The sequence below is a fragment of the Taurulus bubalis genome, assembly GCF_910589615.1.
Source record: "Taurulus bubalis genome assembly, chromosome: 12".
In the NCBI taxonomy this organism is placed as follows: Eukaryota; Metazoa; Chordata; class Actinopteri; order Perciformes; family Cottidae; genus Taurulus; species Taurulus bubalis.
This window is the reverse complement of record NC_136600.1, coordinates 17,492,513-17,509,816: the sequence shown is the minus strand read 5'-3', so window position 1 is coordinate 17,509,816 and position 17,304 is coordinate 17,492,513. Positions and strand designations below refer to the sequence as shown.

The window sequence follows — 17,304 nt, the reverse complement described above, 5'->3', positions numbered from 1 at the left end:
TCTGTCTGTGTGAAAAATGTGTTTGCCGTTTGTTTAGATGCATCAGCTGTGCTGGAGGCTGTTAAACTAAATATTTGGATGAAAGCTGCGCCATAGAAACATATTTACGCTTCGCGCCTTTACGCTTTATGAGATGTTTTTCATCATTTTAACAGTTTAACACAGCACATTGCGATGTTCTGAACATATTGTTTCTAAGACCGACACATCAAGCCGGACTACACACACAAACACAAGCACCGGCACGGATACACCCACGCACTCTTAGCCTACTGATACATGCAAGTCATTTCCATTTCCCGCATGCTTGTTCATTGCAAGTAGAAACTTATTAACCTAATGAAGGATATCATTTTGTTCTGAAGTGTCGATGTCCAAATGCAAAGTCATTGCGCAGCACATATGGGACTGATGAGACTAAAGCTGCTGCGCTGCTTTCACTGTAATTACATGCATTTTGCATCGACATCAAAATGACTTGTATTAATTAATTAACCTTCATTGATGCGCATTCATGTGCGTTTTCGCAAAAGCGTGTTTAAAAGAAAGAAAAAAAGAGGCCATTTTGTTTCATTTCCAACAACCTGTTGAAATTGTTGCATGCCCAGCCGTCTGCACGGCTTGTCAGCCTCCTGCAACGGAAGTAAGTGGAGTCGTTATTTGCCTTTAATACAGTTGCTTGGCATGAAAGGAATCTGTGGAAATGGTTTGTTTAACCTCCAGTGGCCATGAAACTCATGGATGCATCTTCACAGTTCTGAATGTGTTGCCCTTCACCCTTTAGTTCCCATCCTCGCTCTCTCTTCCACTCTACTGCATTGCTTCAGCAGCACAAGAAATACCGACAGGAAAACATTTGCTCCTACTGTATGTTGAGTCACTTTGCTGGAAAGATGTGACATGGTCTTCATGCTTTTTTGGGGGGGTGCAGGAGGACTGACCCCACCGTGTTTTAAATTATTAATTTTAGAGCTCAGTCATAGTTAGAAAACTGTAATTGCCCATTTATTGGGGAGTGGTTCGGACATATCGGCCAGAATATCCTCATGGAGTGAGCAGAACATGTGGCGATGGAAGTTGAGCAGCGTTGGCATCAGTGTCGTCTTGTCGGGCAGGAGACGGGCAGATGTGACTTTGAAATCTGGTTTGGCTATATGGGTGTAGATTGGATTCTGCCTCCCTTCTCTTTCACTGCCTCTTTCACTCACACACAGCCAGAGCTGCAGTGCTATTCTGAGAGAGTTAGCTGCCTCAACCCACGCACAGAATCTGAGAAAGAGAGAAAGGCAGAACGAGGGAGAATAGAGGAGAACGAGGGAGCAAGAGGAATAAAGGAGGGAGAAAAAGACTGACAAGGAGGTTTAAAGAATTCCTACTATAGTCTCTCACATGCACACAAGCCTTTTTACAGTTTCACATTTCCCAGTTAACTGTTCCAACAGCAGCTGATTTACAGTCTCGATTGGCACCTTTCTTGTGCATGGCGTTGACTGTATTTGCAGATCTGTTTGGCGGTGCTGTTTGTGTGATGTGCTATGTTGTATTGGTAAGTGCTGGGAGAAATGTACTTGATTCTGTGCCACCCACACACCGCCCTCCCACTCATGGTCGTCTCTGCATACCTCTGGCTCTTCCCGCTCGCCACAATCTCTTTGCTCATTTAAATCCCTACCCTGCATTTATCCCTCTGCTCTCGTTCTCTCTTTCTCCATCATTGGCTTCTCGGGAGCTCCTGCAACCAAACAGACACACTAACACACACTCGGCCTCTCACAATGTGCCCATAACACAATTAATAATATTTTTGAAAAAAAAAGCCTGTGTTGTGTCAGTGCAGGGCTTCTTTCTAACCATGCCTCTCGTTTGTGTTACAGCGGACACATTCCAGGTTGGTCGACGTGTAAACTTGAAGAAAATTCTGGAAATCAAGCAGAACATTTAGAGACGACGGAGGAACACTTTTGGAACATTAGTCGGTTGGAGAACTGCTGCCTTTGTGTCTCTCGTTTTTCTTCTTCTGAACTCTCCTCAGAAGGTCAGAGGAGCATGTAACTGAAACAAGTGGAGCCCTCGGTGATTTCAGCATTCTGTCTCCCCCATCTGTGCCTACATTCTCCACTACAGATAGGGACGTTTTTGATAATTACATATAATTATAATTTCTGTGGGAGACAGATCTGCCTCTGTCTATTATTGCCAACACCTCTAACACAATAACTTCATGCATTTACATATTTCTCAACAAAAGTGATATTCTTTGAACCTCAAAGACAAATCAGGAATAATTTTACTTCGAGAGACATGTCACATGGAGACGCAATGTGCCATTCAGTTCACATCTAATTAGTGATACTGTTGAATGACGGGTAACTTTCTGTGCCTAAAAGCTGAATAGAGAGCATTTAAAATCCATGACGTTTGCCTCATTTTGTCGTGTATTTCACAGGCTGAGAGTCGGCTCCTTGGTTTATGCTTACTCTTAATTTTCAGCTGTTACAGTCTTCTAGCACTTAAGCTGAGCCTCCCTCATTATCGCCCCTAGCCCAGTCACAGTTACAGTCCGTGCCAGACGACTACGGATGCACATGAATCCAATACGAGAAAAGATTGAGATAAAGTACACAGTGTTTCTATAGATGTGACGAGTGCCGGAGCAAGTTGACATGGAGATATTACCCTGCTCTAGAGAAACTAGGCATCAATAATAGACAGTTGTGTCTGTTAATCCCATTTGATTGTTTACAATGCTGATAAACACAAAATACAACAAAAATGTTCTGGATTTCATACATATTTTCAGAGAAGAATTGCTTACAGCTTAAATAAGTGGCAATTCTGAATGTATGTAGTGCCAGATAGTCATCCAGGAATGAACAAAACAGATAAAACAGTTTACATTTGATAAAACGCTGACCACAGACTATCGGACAAGGGCCACGATCAGCACGGGAATGTATAGGACTGCCATATTTGATTGAAAATCCTTGCTTCTTGCTGGCCTTTGTGGTTTAAAAAATGTATTCCATCCAGCCGTGCGTCAACTATTTGTCCTTTTGTTCTGTGTGAAGTGTAGAACAAGGCATTAGGCACTAAAAGCATGAAGATTGTTTTTTTCAATCTGTCCTTTTTACAAAGCTGCATCAATTTGAGTGTTCTTGAGAGGGCAACAGATTCAGAGTTCCTTTCTAGCAGTAAATTAAAACCATTTTAATACCATTACCGACAATTATTGAAACCTACCAACTATTTTTGATAGTGTTAGACCTTTTGATTTGGAATGTTCCTGACCTTTTCTAATATTACACCATATAATTACTCAGTTTCTGACACACAAAAAGAACCGGCTTCCAATTTCATCATCCATTTCCTCATCCAACATTGCTGAATGAAACTACCGATACATCATCAATATCCAGTAGGTTGTACATGCTACTTGAATATTTCACATGCCATTTTAGTGGGTTAAACTGCAAAAGCGGATACAGCGGTGTAACTGCATTGACTCAACAACAGAAAATAGATCTCTTAGTCATGTAAAAATGACGCCCACCACCAATCTCCTAGTCCTCGCTGTCTCCCTGCTCTCCCTCCTCCCTGCCCCAGTCACCAGTGTTGCGGAGACCTCTCTGTCCCCCCCTCCTCAGCAAATAGACCGCTCACAGAGGCCTTTCACCGCGGAGCCCAAGGCTGGCCCCCGCCCCCTTCTCCTGCTCCTTGCCATGCGGGCCAATATCAGACCAGCAGCTCTCCAAGGCCGGACCAAAACCCCTGAGAAACTTCCAGAAACCTCAGAGGGAGTTCTCGAGACGCCTCCGAGACCCCTTCCCCAGGTCATGTTCCCCAAGAATGTGACTTCATCAGAGGCCCTTGCGCCTCCATTAGGCGCCGCCCAGGTAGCGCCCATTAAACCCCATATGATGGACATGTGGATGGATGTATGTCGAGGTTATTATGACGTCATGGGACACTTTGACACCGCTTTCAACTGCTCCAAGGACACCTTTGTCTTCTGCTGTGGAACCTGCCACTACCGCTTCTGCTGCCCAGATCGTACGCGGCAACTGGAGCAGGAAAACTGTAATAACTATTTCTCTCCAGACTGGGCCAAGCCACAGACGGACACCATGATGTTACCAGATGATTTAGGTCCTGACCCAGACTTTGATCCGCTGAAGCAGCAGAGCCACAACACAGGCTTCGTCATCGGAGGCGTGATTGTTTTCATGGTGGCGGTTGCAGTGGGCATCAAGGTGGTCTTTAACAAGGTGCAACAGGAAGCCAACCAAAGGGACCTAAATATGCCCAGGTGAGGCTTTGAAAAATGTTTTTTCATCACTTGTCGCTGCTGAATTTGTGACTTCAATTTATGTATGAATACTGTAATTAGGTCTTCAGGACTCCATAAATGGCCCACATTCATCACCCTGGGCTCAGAATGATGTTGTTAGTCATCAGATGAAACATATTTGATCTTCATCGAGTGGCTGCTGCAAAATTCCTGGTTGTTTTGATTCCTCTGGGCTTTTTATCTCATACATGGCCCGTAATCTTGGCAATAAAGATTTGCATTTAGATATTTGTACAGGTTGCAGTTTTCTTACTTGGAGTACAGTGGAAGATGACTGTAGTCGACTGATATCGTTAGTTTAATAGATTAATAGAGTATTGTTTTATTCTAATTCTGCTTATTCAAGCACAGTTACAGGTTAATCATTTTACACAAATTAATAACCAGACAATTGGTGTTCATGAAAAAGACTGATTCCTACACAATTTTAATGCTGTAGATATTTAAAAAATATAAGATGAATGTTTTCATAAATGTATCTCAAATCAAATGACTTACATTTATCCTCAGATGAATATGATCAATCATGTACCCACCAATCCAATGTCCCAAAAATGATACCCTGTGAACAATATTAATAATGACAAATATGAAAAATCACTCATCACGAAACATAGACTGCTTTGCATAACTTCATGAATTTTACATGATAGTCAGCCGTTAGCCAATAGTTTATTGTCAATTTCATCTTGTGTTTCCCTTTTGCTTGTTTTCTTACATCATCAGAGCCCTGGTTGACATGTTGCGGCACCAGTCCAGTCCAGTCCAGCAGGATGAGAGAAACAACAGCGTTGCTTTGGCTGTAGCGGACGCAAAGGGGACACTGGGGAGACCTCCGAAAAATCTGTACGCCCCAGGACTGCCAATCAAGGACAACAGATGTGAGGGTTCAGGGTCTTTTGCAGCATTAGTGAATAGCACAATCAGCACTTTGTAACAGCATCCTCCGTGTGCCAAGGCACATCGCGTTCGCCATGTCTGCATGTGACTGCAGGTTGTTTTCTGTGTCCCATCACCAAGATATCTTTGTAGCCATTATTGAAAAAAGAACAGGAATCTGACATCTTTAAAATATGTTTGAAATCATATGAAAATGTTGAGAAGCACTGTGCATGTGAGATGATGTGAAGGTGAATTGATGCAAACATGTCTATAGTTGCTTCCGTCTTTATATGTTAAAGGGCCATTGAACTGGAAACTGCTTGACATCCATTTTGAGCTGATTACCTTATGTTCTTCTTGCAGTGGGAAATTTGCAACACAATTTCATCCACTCATCAGGCACCAGCCCCAAACACACCGCAACTATCGGTAAGGCAGCTGGTGAAAGCCGGGCTCCTCTGTAAATTACATGTAATCACCACAATGCTTAATTTACTTTGTTCAGTTTCATTTAAGCTCAAAAGTAGACTCATTCATCCCAACAATAATAATGATTATCAGAGCTTTGGCTGCTTCTGTTCCTGTGAATGTTAGCAGATTCTGACACAGCTACGTGCAGTGCGCTATATCCAGAGGAGCAAATCTCATTTACACCCAGTTGTTTTCTCGCTGTGGTCTCTGTAGAACGCACCCCTCGAATGAACAATGCTCAGCTGGCAGCTGGAGGCACCCTGCTTTCCAATAAACACAACAACACCAAATCCCAGCCGGCCTTCCACCACTCCCTGCACAACCTGGCTCAGTTGCCGCCCTCTTATGAGAGCGCCACCAAGCCTGAGCTCAACAGATATTCCTCGCTCAAACGCCTCGGTGAGTATCTTCATTTTACGAAAAATTAGGACAAATGTACCAGTCTGTCTGCCTCTCTCTTCCCTCACAGCTGTTTCATGAGCACTGAAGCACGGTGACACTCTTGACGCTAGGGCACAAAGTGCAGGATGCATCATTATGTGCTGATGCTATTTACTGTGGTGATAAACAATTCAGAGAAATTTTGTTTGGTTTACAGAGAAAGGTCTTGATGAGTACTCGTCTGGTTACTGCACCACCAAGAGACGGCCTCACACAGCCCAGCCGGCCCTCCAGTCCTCTCAGCACCACCTCCACTGGGGTGGAGACTACACCCTCAGTGGTAGAGGAACCCTCCCCAGGCATGCAGTCCGTCCCTGGATCCCGCCGCCGCCTTCTGGCATGCCTGCCTCACCAACCCCCAACCCGTACCCTCTGGATCCCCCAGAGCCCCTGTATAACCCTAATTACGAGACTCTCTCCAAGACCCAGAGGAAAGTTAAACCCACTGACCAGCTGCTCAACATGGGTGACGTCCCTGGCAACACAGGGACACTGTCCAGGTTGTCCAAGAACCAGCAACACCAGTACTACAAAGCCATGGCTGGCTCCAATAAGAACTCCAACACGCAGACCCTCACCAGGAAGACCCAGGAGAGGCAGGACAGGCAAGAAAGGCAGGACAGGCAGGACAGGCAGGACAGGCAAGATAGGCAGGATAGGCAAGACAGGCAGGACAGGCAAGACAGGCAGGACAGGCAGGAGAGGCAGGAGAGGCAGGAACGGCTGCTCATGTCCCCGGACCATTTGGAGGAAAGGATGGGACCCGGGGGAATGGGACCCGGTGGAATGGGACCCGGCGGAATGGGACCCGGCGGAATGGGACCCGGCGGGATGGGACCCGGCGGGATGGGACCCGGCGGGATGGGACCCGGCGGGATGGGACCAGGCGGGATGGGACCCGGCGGGATGCCAGTCACCGGGATGGGGGTTGCAGATCCATACGCCCACACAGGAGGCTCTGTCCCCACGCTGCCTCGCCAGCAGAAGGCCCAGTCACAGCAGAACGTCTGCGCCACGCCCTCCCTCGACCGCCACCACATGATCAAGATGAACTCTCACCCCACGTCTGGACGAGAGCAGGAGAGGAGCACGGCCATGACGGGGCACATGAGCGGGGGCATGGGCTGGGCGGGGGAGGTGCCCGGGCAGGGGGTAGTCATGGGAACGGGAACACTAGGGGGCCACAGTGCCAGGAGGATGGCTTTTGCAGCGAAACGGCAGAACACCATTGAGCAGCTACATTTCATACCGGGAGGGGGCGGTGGGGGGTCGGCAGGAAGTGGAACAGGGAGTCAGGGCATCAGGACGGGGAGTAAAAATGAGGTGACGGTGTGAGGTTTGTGCCTAATGTAGAGTTAACCTCTCATCAAAGTTATGGGAATAGATCACCCTTCTGCATTTAACTATTGTATATTCAACTACAAGAAATACAACTATAAGTACAACGTTTAGTAACAGTATACCGTGTTTAGGCTATTCAAATTAGTGTTAACTTGTAATTAAATAGCTTAAATATGATTATCTAATCAAATCTAGATGGGGAATATCTTTTCCAATTATGTGATAGCCTACATCAGCCATATTTTATAACCCAATTTGCCATATTGCCACATACAGCGGTGCCATTATTGTAGATAGACTGACGGAAGGGTGAAACAAAACCAACAGAAGTGTCGTTCATAATTTTGTTTTTATATTTGTTTTTCAAAAAGTACTCAGGAGCCATATTAGATAGGGAACACGATGATATAAGTATATATATATATATATATATATATATATATATATATATATATATATATATATATATTAATGTATATATTTATTTATATATATGTTTATATATATAAATATTTGTATATATGTATATTTATATATACATATATTTATATATATATAAAGAGAGGTTGATGAAGAGGAGGACCATCTGGAATATTGTGTCACAGAATTAAATAGAGAATTGAGCCAACTAACTGCTGGACTGTCAGCCTGCTCAGCTCTCGTCGACAATGATTTATCAAACTGAACCTCACGGGGGAGAAGCCTGGTGGACCAGATGAGTGTGAATAAACCGTGTGCCTGGTGAGGGATTTTGGAGAGCTGACTCCTGAACCTCATCCTGACACAGGGAAAAATAACAGATTTTTGTTGCTTCCCATGTAAATGAGTGGACAAGGTCGGGGCTGTTTCTTACTAGGACAATGCAGCCTGACACTGTTGGCAGGATTTGAAACCGCGGACGTACCCACATTACCGATCTGACGCCTGGGTTGCCTAGTTTTCCATGTGACCTTAGATCCAAACCCCCCAGAGGGACTCACACACTGATCCCTGTTCCACTACGCGAGTGGTAAACTGATGTTAGAGTACGTTACGGGTGAGTTTACCCTAATGTTCCCATCTCAAGATCAGGACCTAACTGTAAAAAACGATGGGCTACCAAATAATATAGAGCCATCTGTCATGTTATTACAAAAATATCTTGACGCAAACACAGACGAGTCGAGAGACGCATGTGTTCAGTTTACCAATAAAAGGGCAACTTGCTTTACTGCAGGTTGTGAACGAAGAGCAAAGGTTTTTCTACAGAGCACAAATGAATAGACCGTGATGCAGAGGTTGCACTTACACAACTGTCCTTCAAAGCCATTTATGGAGATACAAAGAAAATACCACAGAGGAAGCTGGTCTGACAATCACCATTTTATTATTCTCACCAGGTGACAAATTATACAAGTCAGTGATATTTTGTACAGTCAAAGGATTGGCTTCAGAGCAAGCCAAACACTCCTCTGAGTCAGGAGAGAGAGGGCGACCTGAGGCCTTCTCCTGCGTTGCTCAATATGGCGTAAGAGACTCGGATGGTTAGGAAGCCCTCCCCGTCCTCAAGAGGAAGAACTTGCTGTATCATAACGCACTTCAGCCAGTTATAAAAACAAAACAAAAAAAACAAAAAAACAGGAAAGAGAAAAATAAATATTCATCAATAACAACGCTTATCAATACTAAGGGCTATCCTATCCTATATACTGTAGTATGTGATATCTGTGGTTCATATGAAATGCTATCTCTTTCTCTTGATTTTGTGTTGATATTGTCATGATGTATTAAGTATTAATGTGTACAAAAAACAAGAGCAATTTAAGCACAGTTCAAAGAGAAACATAGAGACAAAAAAACAACCCTTTGCACAAATCGATCCCCTGATATTTGCACCAGATACAGACATACTTATCGTGTCCTCCAGGTTTACATTCTGTACAAGCACGGCTGACATTGTGAGCGATCACTTAACGGTATTGTATCGAGAGAAGATTTTTTAAACATGAAATCAGAGATAATTACACAGATCAAAGAAGGAACTTGTTACTGCTTGGTTTCGGTTAAGTCATGTGAAGGAGTACAGAGATGAAATACTGACAAACAGAAACATTTGGACAATCTTCCTATACACAGTGCTAAATGTAGTTGTTATGAATATGATGGAGTGTTATTATTAATGATTATTATAACTGTTATGGTTATTATTAACAATTATATTATGATGTGATGTTCTTTTACTTGGTGGGATTTAAGTGTTTATTGTTTTTAGATAACTAGCATTCTCACGACTAGTTGTTTTTTTCATACATCTGGTCATAAATTCAAGTTTTTAAAAACCTTCTAAATCTTGATGCATGCCAGCTCCATTTCACTGAGAGGCAGTTACAGTATGCCTGGATTTGAAGGTCATCGATGCTTATATGGCCACTTTTCCAGCTGTATGTACTGTGCCTAGACATCGGCCTTATGACTTCTTGATCTCAAGTGATTACTTAGGTTTCCACTCGGGTACAAAAATATCTATTGAAAAAATCTGCAGCCTTCTAAACGTATGTGTAGATGACAGTGTTTTAACAACCAGTGAGGGACAGATGTGTTTGGGACGGGCCAGAAGTTGTTAAACCAGACTGGAGGCGGTCTGTTGTCTCAACTGTAGCAGCCGGACCCAATTACATAAATGGGTTGTACACACTAAACCCATGATGCCATAATGTTTGTGTTTTTGGATGAATGTTTATTGGGTGGAGGAAAAACGAAGGTCTAATGGAAAGCTGAATGCGTTGAGTGTCTTTTTCAGGGAAATAGGACAAGTGACATACAGTAGTATTAGATTTTTTTAATAGAGCCGCAAAAGGTCTGTAGCAAAGTCTGTAATATCTCACAAGCCATATCCATCAAAACTCATTATATCAATTTTATAAATGGTTAATCTAATTTGTGAAAGTATTGTATTTTGTATAGCTAGTTCAATCAGAATATTTTGAGTAATCTCTTCAACATTAATTTGAGAATTCAACAAATTATGTGTTAGTATTTAATGAATTGTACAGTGCCAAACTCATAACATTTTGTTGTCTTTCTATTGTCATAGCCTCCTACAAGACTACAGGGGATATTTATTTTTCACAACTGAGAATTTACAGACAGACAAGTCAGCTAAAAAGCTTAGAAAGAAATGAATGAATATGGTGTGTGTTTTTACCATTATGAATTCATTTAGAGAGAGGATGGTTAATGGCCACCTGAAATGTAAAGCATTATTAATAGTAAATTGTATGGACAGGGATTGTGTCCATTAATGAAAATCCAGGATTTATTTTCATGCCTATAAATTTCAAAATAACCCTTTTGTTATTGTTCAATGCATAGATCCCCTTGGATAGGACAGTGACTCGCAAAGAATTTGTATAATAAAGTTGGTGGAAAAAAAGGTTTTGTCATTTATTATAGAGTGTAAGTTTCTTGCATTAATGTTCTTGAATTATGATGATTATTATTATTATTATGAATGTTATAATAATAAATAATAACCAAGTCACTGTTTTCTGTCATTCAGTAATATATTCTTATCTTAGTATGGAATATGTTGAAGATATTGGGCCTTTCGCACTCTTTTCTTGAAGAAACGAGCATTGAGGCACATTGCACCTCATAGCAACAATATTAATAAACTGGGGTGTATGCATTTATGTTACTGCACTTGGAGGAGTAGACCAAGTGCTTGGTTGCTCATAAAAATCTACAATTTAGAAATATATCAGACTTTAATTAGATGTCTATGTTTATTGTTTGCAATTCAGGTAGTGATGTTGATGTGTAGTCTAGTTAAAGTGAGATTATGTTTGAAATAAGACTCATGGCAAGCCAATGAGCTAAGCCTATTCTTCTCTGTTTCAGCAGAATTCTGCAATCTGCATTTTCAGTGAGGAAGTATTTGGGTCCTCTATAGTAAAAGTAGAAACTGCTAAATAAAAATACTTGATTAAAAGTGAAGGTCCTGCAGTGAAATAATAAGTTGTATGAGTAAAATGCACTTAAAGCATCAAAAGCAATTAAAAGTATCAATTCAGCAGGAAATTGTATTATTATTACTGATGTGTTCATGTTTAATTAGCTATTGAAGCTAATCAAGGTATAATAAGTTTCTCGTGATTTACTGTGGAGTAGAAATATTAAGTAGCACGAAATGGCACCTCAAATTTGTACTTAAGTATAGCAGTGGTGTAGGTTTTGAGAACTGTGACTTAATCAGAGACGATATTAAGATTATAAAATAATCAAATGCATGTTTTACAAGGGCTCTAACTAAGCCATTAGTCTTCAGATGGTTAGTGAGCACACAGAGTGGCTCTGTGATACAATCCCACATCAGGATGTGAGATATTGTATAAGCCACATTAAGGCTATACAGTGCCAGTGGGAGTGGGCAACTGTGCTTTTAAATTAAATAAAAAAGCGAAATGTTTCTTCATATAATTCACAGCTCTAGAACAGCTGAGTGCGGAGTTATATCATCATACCTGCTGGGTCCTTAGAGTGAGGTGAGGGCTACGGAGCTCATATTAAAACCTCCTGTGAATACATTTATTGCACTGAGATGTATGAAGGCGCAAATAAAAGAGCAGACGTACTAATAGAGAAATATTTTTTACAAGCGGTACACAAAGAGCATGGAACATATTATGTTTGATTTAGACACTGGCTGCCACCGATGCAGTACAATCATTGTAATTTGCGCATTTCACCACCAGGAGGTTCAGTAGCTCCTCGGCTCTGAGACAAAACCTGTATGAAGCCTTCACTCAAAATGTCTTTTCATTTTTAAGAAAAGCTGCCCACACTGTCTAACACCATTCATATTAATGAAGAAATCATGCACAGTTTAAGACACTGAAAAACAGCACATTTGCTATAAAAGACTCATTAATATTCAAATTGAAAATACATGAGTTAAGGCTTTTAGTGCCTTTGATGGTCCTGCAGAAGAGTATGCATCCTACATGCTTTGTGCACACGATTAGCATCATAACCTAACACAAGCATGATTACCATCCTTAATATCAGAGAGGTTGAGCGCTGAAATTATTCACTTATTTGTGATTATAATGACTGAATCAATTCCAAGATGTGTGTGATGATAAGCCTGAGGGAAAGCATTGTCTTCATTCATATTTATTATAATCATATTGATCTGGAGTTTGTTTATTTATGGCAGCTTACTTTTAAGGTGGCTCAATTGTGTAGATCTGTTTGGGATAGAGGATCAGGAGGACATGTCTAAAACAACTTTCTTTTTTCCAGAGTGCATTGATAATTCCATGTGACTTGTTTTGTTCATTGTTATAACATTATTCTTAACACTTAACAGAATTATGGATGTGTATGTGACTGAAAGGCTCATGAAAAATGAAATTACAAGCTCTTGGTTTTATGCACTTATAGCACAATACTGATATATACCTCAACTATACAGACAAACAATTAGATGGGACTGCACAAAGAGAATGATATGCCCTGAAAAAGTTCTACTTTGGTAGTCATAATTATCCCAATTAATGTATATTATTTATTTATTCATACACTTACACATTGGACTTTTTCTTTACACAAATATCTATGAAATATTTATTAGATCTAACAATTATAAAAATAAACATCATCAACAATTGTTTAATGCTCCTGAATACCTGTTTTCTAAACCTATGATGATGATACATCTCTAGATTATACACAGGATAATTAACGTAAAGTGTATTAAACTAATTTAGATTAATTTAAACTACTACAAAATGGCTGTGGCCTGTGCTTAAACTTAATAAATAAGATATTGAATTACTAATACGACATAGAATAAAAGAGCACAGCATGGGCTACTTGTTTTCACCTAATGCTATTTATTTATTAGTTATAGCCAAAAGTCATAATTATCCTCTAGTATAATAGGCCTATCAGACATCATCCATTATGCAACCTGGGGTAAAGTCCTCAACCTCCCGCTGAGACTGGGTAACTTTTATACAACCGGGCAGAGGGTTGTGGAGGTGAACTGAAACTAATGATTTTAATGTGTCACGTTTGTGGAAGATTGTTCCCCTTTTCTTTTTTTTTTACCAAACGGTAAATCCGCTGCGAGCCCTATGCAGCCGCCCGTGAGCCCCGCTCGTGCTACCCGGAAATATTACAAGGGCCGGAAAGGACCGATGTTAAGGGAGCACACGTCACTCAGTTTTACCCAAAAAATATCATCACCGACCATCCAATTTTTTCTCGGCCGTCGAAATATTTAGAGAAAGCTCCCCGTCGACGCACAGGACCACAACCGGGACGGCGAGGAGGCGGCGGCGATCGGCGTTGATTTCTGGCGGGGACCGTGTAAGTGTTCACTCGGCTCAGCAGCATCAGCGAAAAGGGCTCCGGCTAACGACTGGAAAACGGCACGCAGACATGGAAGCGGGCGATAGCTAGCTAGGCAGTTAGAAGAAGGCGTGACAGGCCTCATCCATCTGCAACTGGGCTCCGCGGCTGAATGCGTAGGTAAACATTTAGCAGAATATAGGTAACGCGCGCGTGCGTGTATGTGTGTGTGCGCGAACGTACGGCCTCGTGATGTTAACGGTAGTCGGCGTGCTTTTTATAAAAGTGGATCGAAAAGATGGCTAGCGTTAGCTGCTGCTGCGGTAGTGGTGGAGGTGGTGATGGTGCTGGTGCGTGTGGCACCAGACGGATAAACACGCCGAGCCTGTGTAACATATGAAGCTAAACGATGAGCCGACAAGTTTCGCATGCAAGCGCGTCCAATATTTTTTTTCTTTTTTTTTTCTTCTTCCAAATGTGAGCCAATACTAATGCAGGATGCCTCCGCGAGTGCGTCCGTTATTACTTGCGCCTGCAAGATGCCGCTCATGTTTACACTGTGCAGCGGGTGTGCTACTGGTGTTAATTCGAGCATTTTCTGCCCTTTTCTTTTTCATCTTCTTCTTCACAGGATCGTTGATTTACGTTAAAATGAAAGGCAGTCAAGTATGCGATAGATTATCACCCTCATCTACCAGGGGAGCTCACTCCCCACTAGCTTCATCACATCGATTAGAGGCAACGGTAAGATATTCCGAGGTGAGCAAAACATTGAGTAACGTTACTCTCAGCCTTTTCACAAGTAGAATAACAGCACATCTGGTTTGTATTTTACGTTTATTAAAGACTAATGTATAACGCAACAGTTAAAATATACATTATCTACTATAAAAATTGGATTTAGGGGTATTCCTTTAATAAATTAACAGGCGTATTGTTGGTATAGTTGTGGTTAGATTAGATGTAATCATCTGACTTTAATGACACTGCACATTGTGAGTACAGGTTCAACTAAAGGCAGTTTAGTATAATTAAGTGCCATATATATTAATATAAAATGAATCGATGGACAGGATGAATTATATATAATATGGAAATGTGCAATATGAATGGATGTAACTTGATATTTACAGGCCTGTCATCCTCTTGACACACCTTAAGGTACTACACAGCATCTGATACTGTGTAATCCCACCCCCCCATTTCGACCACTTCTAATATTACTTTTCAGAACATTTCTGAAACCAAAGACATTCACATTGACTGCATTTTGACATTATGTGGACTGATTTTAGGCTAAGAATGAAACTTAAAGTACTGAATGCTAGTATGCCTCTGTGACTATCTGGTAATAAACAAATTAAAACGGAAATGAAAATGGAAAAAAGCAATGGTGAGTATGGTGCTAGAATTTGATTTTCTGTTGGCACAAAAAGTAGACCCGAAAAACTGTCAACTTTCTCGTGGTACTAATTGCAAGCCATAATTTGCATATTTTTGACAGCATCTGCGGTCTAATGTGGCATTTCTTGCAACACGGCTACACTTCTCAATATTCTGTCAGTATCTCTTCCTCAATAACATTTGGTACTTACAGAGATAGACACATATACTGTAATAAATAAAGTGTGAGATACATCACTGAACCGGTGTAGTACACAATGGTTAAAGTGGTAGGTAAGTCAGTGTGTAATATTGTCATAAATTTGGTCCCTATCTCCAAGTTAGCTTTGTTTGCCTCCTTTCACTGCCAACTTCCATGGCAGAGGCCTAATATGAAGAGCTACATGTGTAGACAGTAAGAATGATGAAAGTAACTTTTTCCTCCTTAGTAAAGATGGACGTTATGATAAAATGAATTGCCATTCATGAAACAATTCTGGTTGTGCTGCAATCCAGCAGAACCACATAATGGTAAGTTATTACAAAACGTAAAAGTTTGCATATGTTTATTAGCATGTAGACGTATCTAGAGAGAGACAGAGAGAGAGAGAACTTGAATTGTTGAAAATTGTATTTCTTCACCTCAAATAACATGGAACTGAGGGGCTGATTGCCTCACAATAATAATACATTTTTGGTAGGTAAACTGCAGCATGAATAAGACACAAGGGGGAACTGAAACTTAACAAAAGTACTAATTTGAGTTCTTAAAATCTAATGTATGTGTTGAAGAAAAATGGCACATTAAACCTGATGTCAAAGTATTCTAGGAAACTTAACATAATCATTCTCTCCAGTCAAGTATTGTGATTTGCAGTTACAATACAGAATTCATTTAAATAATCTTTTCACCTAATGTCAGTCATGGAGAAAAATCTCTTGTAATGTTACAGTGCAGACTTAAGTTAATGTCTATATAGATTCACCGTAAATAGATGGGGGTCACCTCTCTATAGGTTGAAGGCCTATTAGCAAAAGACAGTGAGCAAAGTTTTATTCAAAAGTTGTCTTCCCCTCGATGACTTTCATCCTTTTTTGAATCTTGTTTTTCCAGCTGTAGGATCGTCTTGGCTGAACACGGATGAGGAATCTTGCTTAGATGAAGGATAATGTCAACGCAGTAACTCTCAAAGGAAACAAGAAGAAGTCATTTGAACTGCTTCTCAATAAAAGCTATTCTAAGCTATTTTAAAATTAGGTGGAAGTCATCTACCTGTCTTAAAGACACTTTTACCCTTTGGTCATAAGCTCATCTTCCCGGCCACCCCACTCATTTTGGAAGTAGAGTGTGGGCAGTGGATAACCAACTGGGTGTAGCAGCACCAGAAGTAAACTATCTGGAGAGAAGAACTTAAGATTTAAGACATTCAAGTAGATCTGGATGAATATAGTAGCATAACCTTACTCTTTGGGTAAAGTGTGTCTTTCACCAGTCAGTGGTGGGATCATTGTTGCCGCTCCTAGTGCTGGAGGTTTGGCCCGTGCACCCCCATGTGCAAGTGAGTGGGAAATGTTCCAATTTGGAAAATACAATCTGGACATTATAGAGATGTTAAGTGGGCATCAGGCCCACCAATTTAAAGGCCTTGGTTTAGATCGACAACTACAGCATCAGCAGCAAGTGCAACTTCACCAGCATCAACTCCAGCAGCAGCAGCAGCAGCAGGCTGAATCTTCTGGAGCTCTTCTGTCTGGACTTGGCTTGGGCCCCCTGCAGGGGTCAAGAGGTAACGCCTTTTCTGATTCTGCCTCCATTTTTGCCAAGATGAGTGCCCCTCCTCCCCCACCTTTACAACAACAGCCTTCCTCATCTCAGAGCTCTCGTTCAAAGTCAAGCAAGATGAGCAGCAGCAGCTCAAGCCATTCATCAGGCTACCCACAGTTCCTGCGCTCTTTCCACCCGTCTGAGGCAGCACTAGCACAGGAGCAGTTACACTCAGGTGTAGGGCGTTTTGAGCACTTTGCTGGGGGAAGTAGCAGTAGTGGGAGTGCTGGGGGATTAGGAGGATTAGTAACATCAGCACCTCCACCCCCCCCTCCTC

At 41.6% G+C, this 17,304-nt stretch overlaps 1 protein-coding gene across 1 annotated transcript; it reads left to right on the top strand.

Moving 5' to 3' along the window:
• Positions 1 to 3,518: 3,518 nt before the first annotated feature.
• On the top strand, positions 3,519 to 7,477 carry shisa7a (shisa family member 7a; the record flags this gene model as incomplete). Its single annotated transcript, XM_079227286.1, has 6 exons — positions 3,519 to 4,306; positions 5,075 to 5,229; positions 5,594 to 5,659; positions 5,915 to 6,100; positions 6,300 to 6,923; positions 7,077 to 7,477. The coding sequence occupies exons 1-6, from the start codon at positions 3,540 to 3,542 to the stop codon at positions 7,475 to 7,477; spliced, it is 2,199 nt and encodes a 732-aa protein (XP_079083412.1). The 5' UTR covers positions 3,519 to 3,539.
• Positions 7,478 to 17,304: the final 9,827 nt, after the last annotated feature.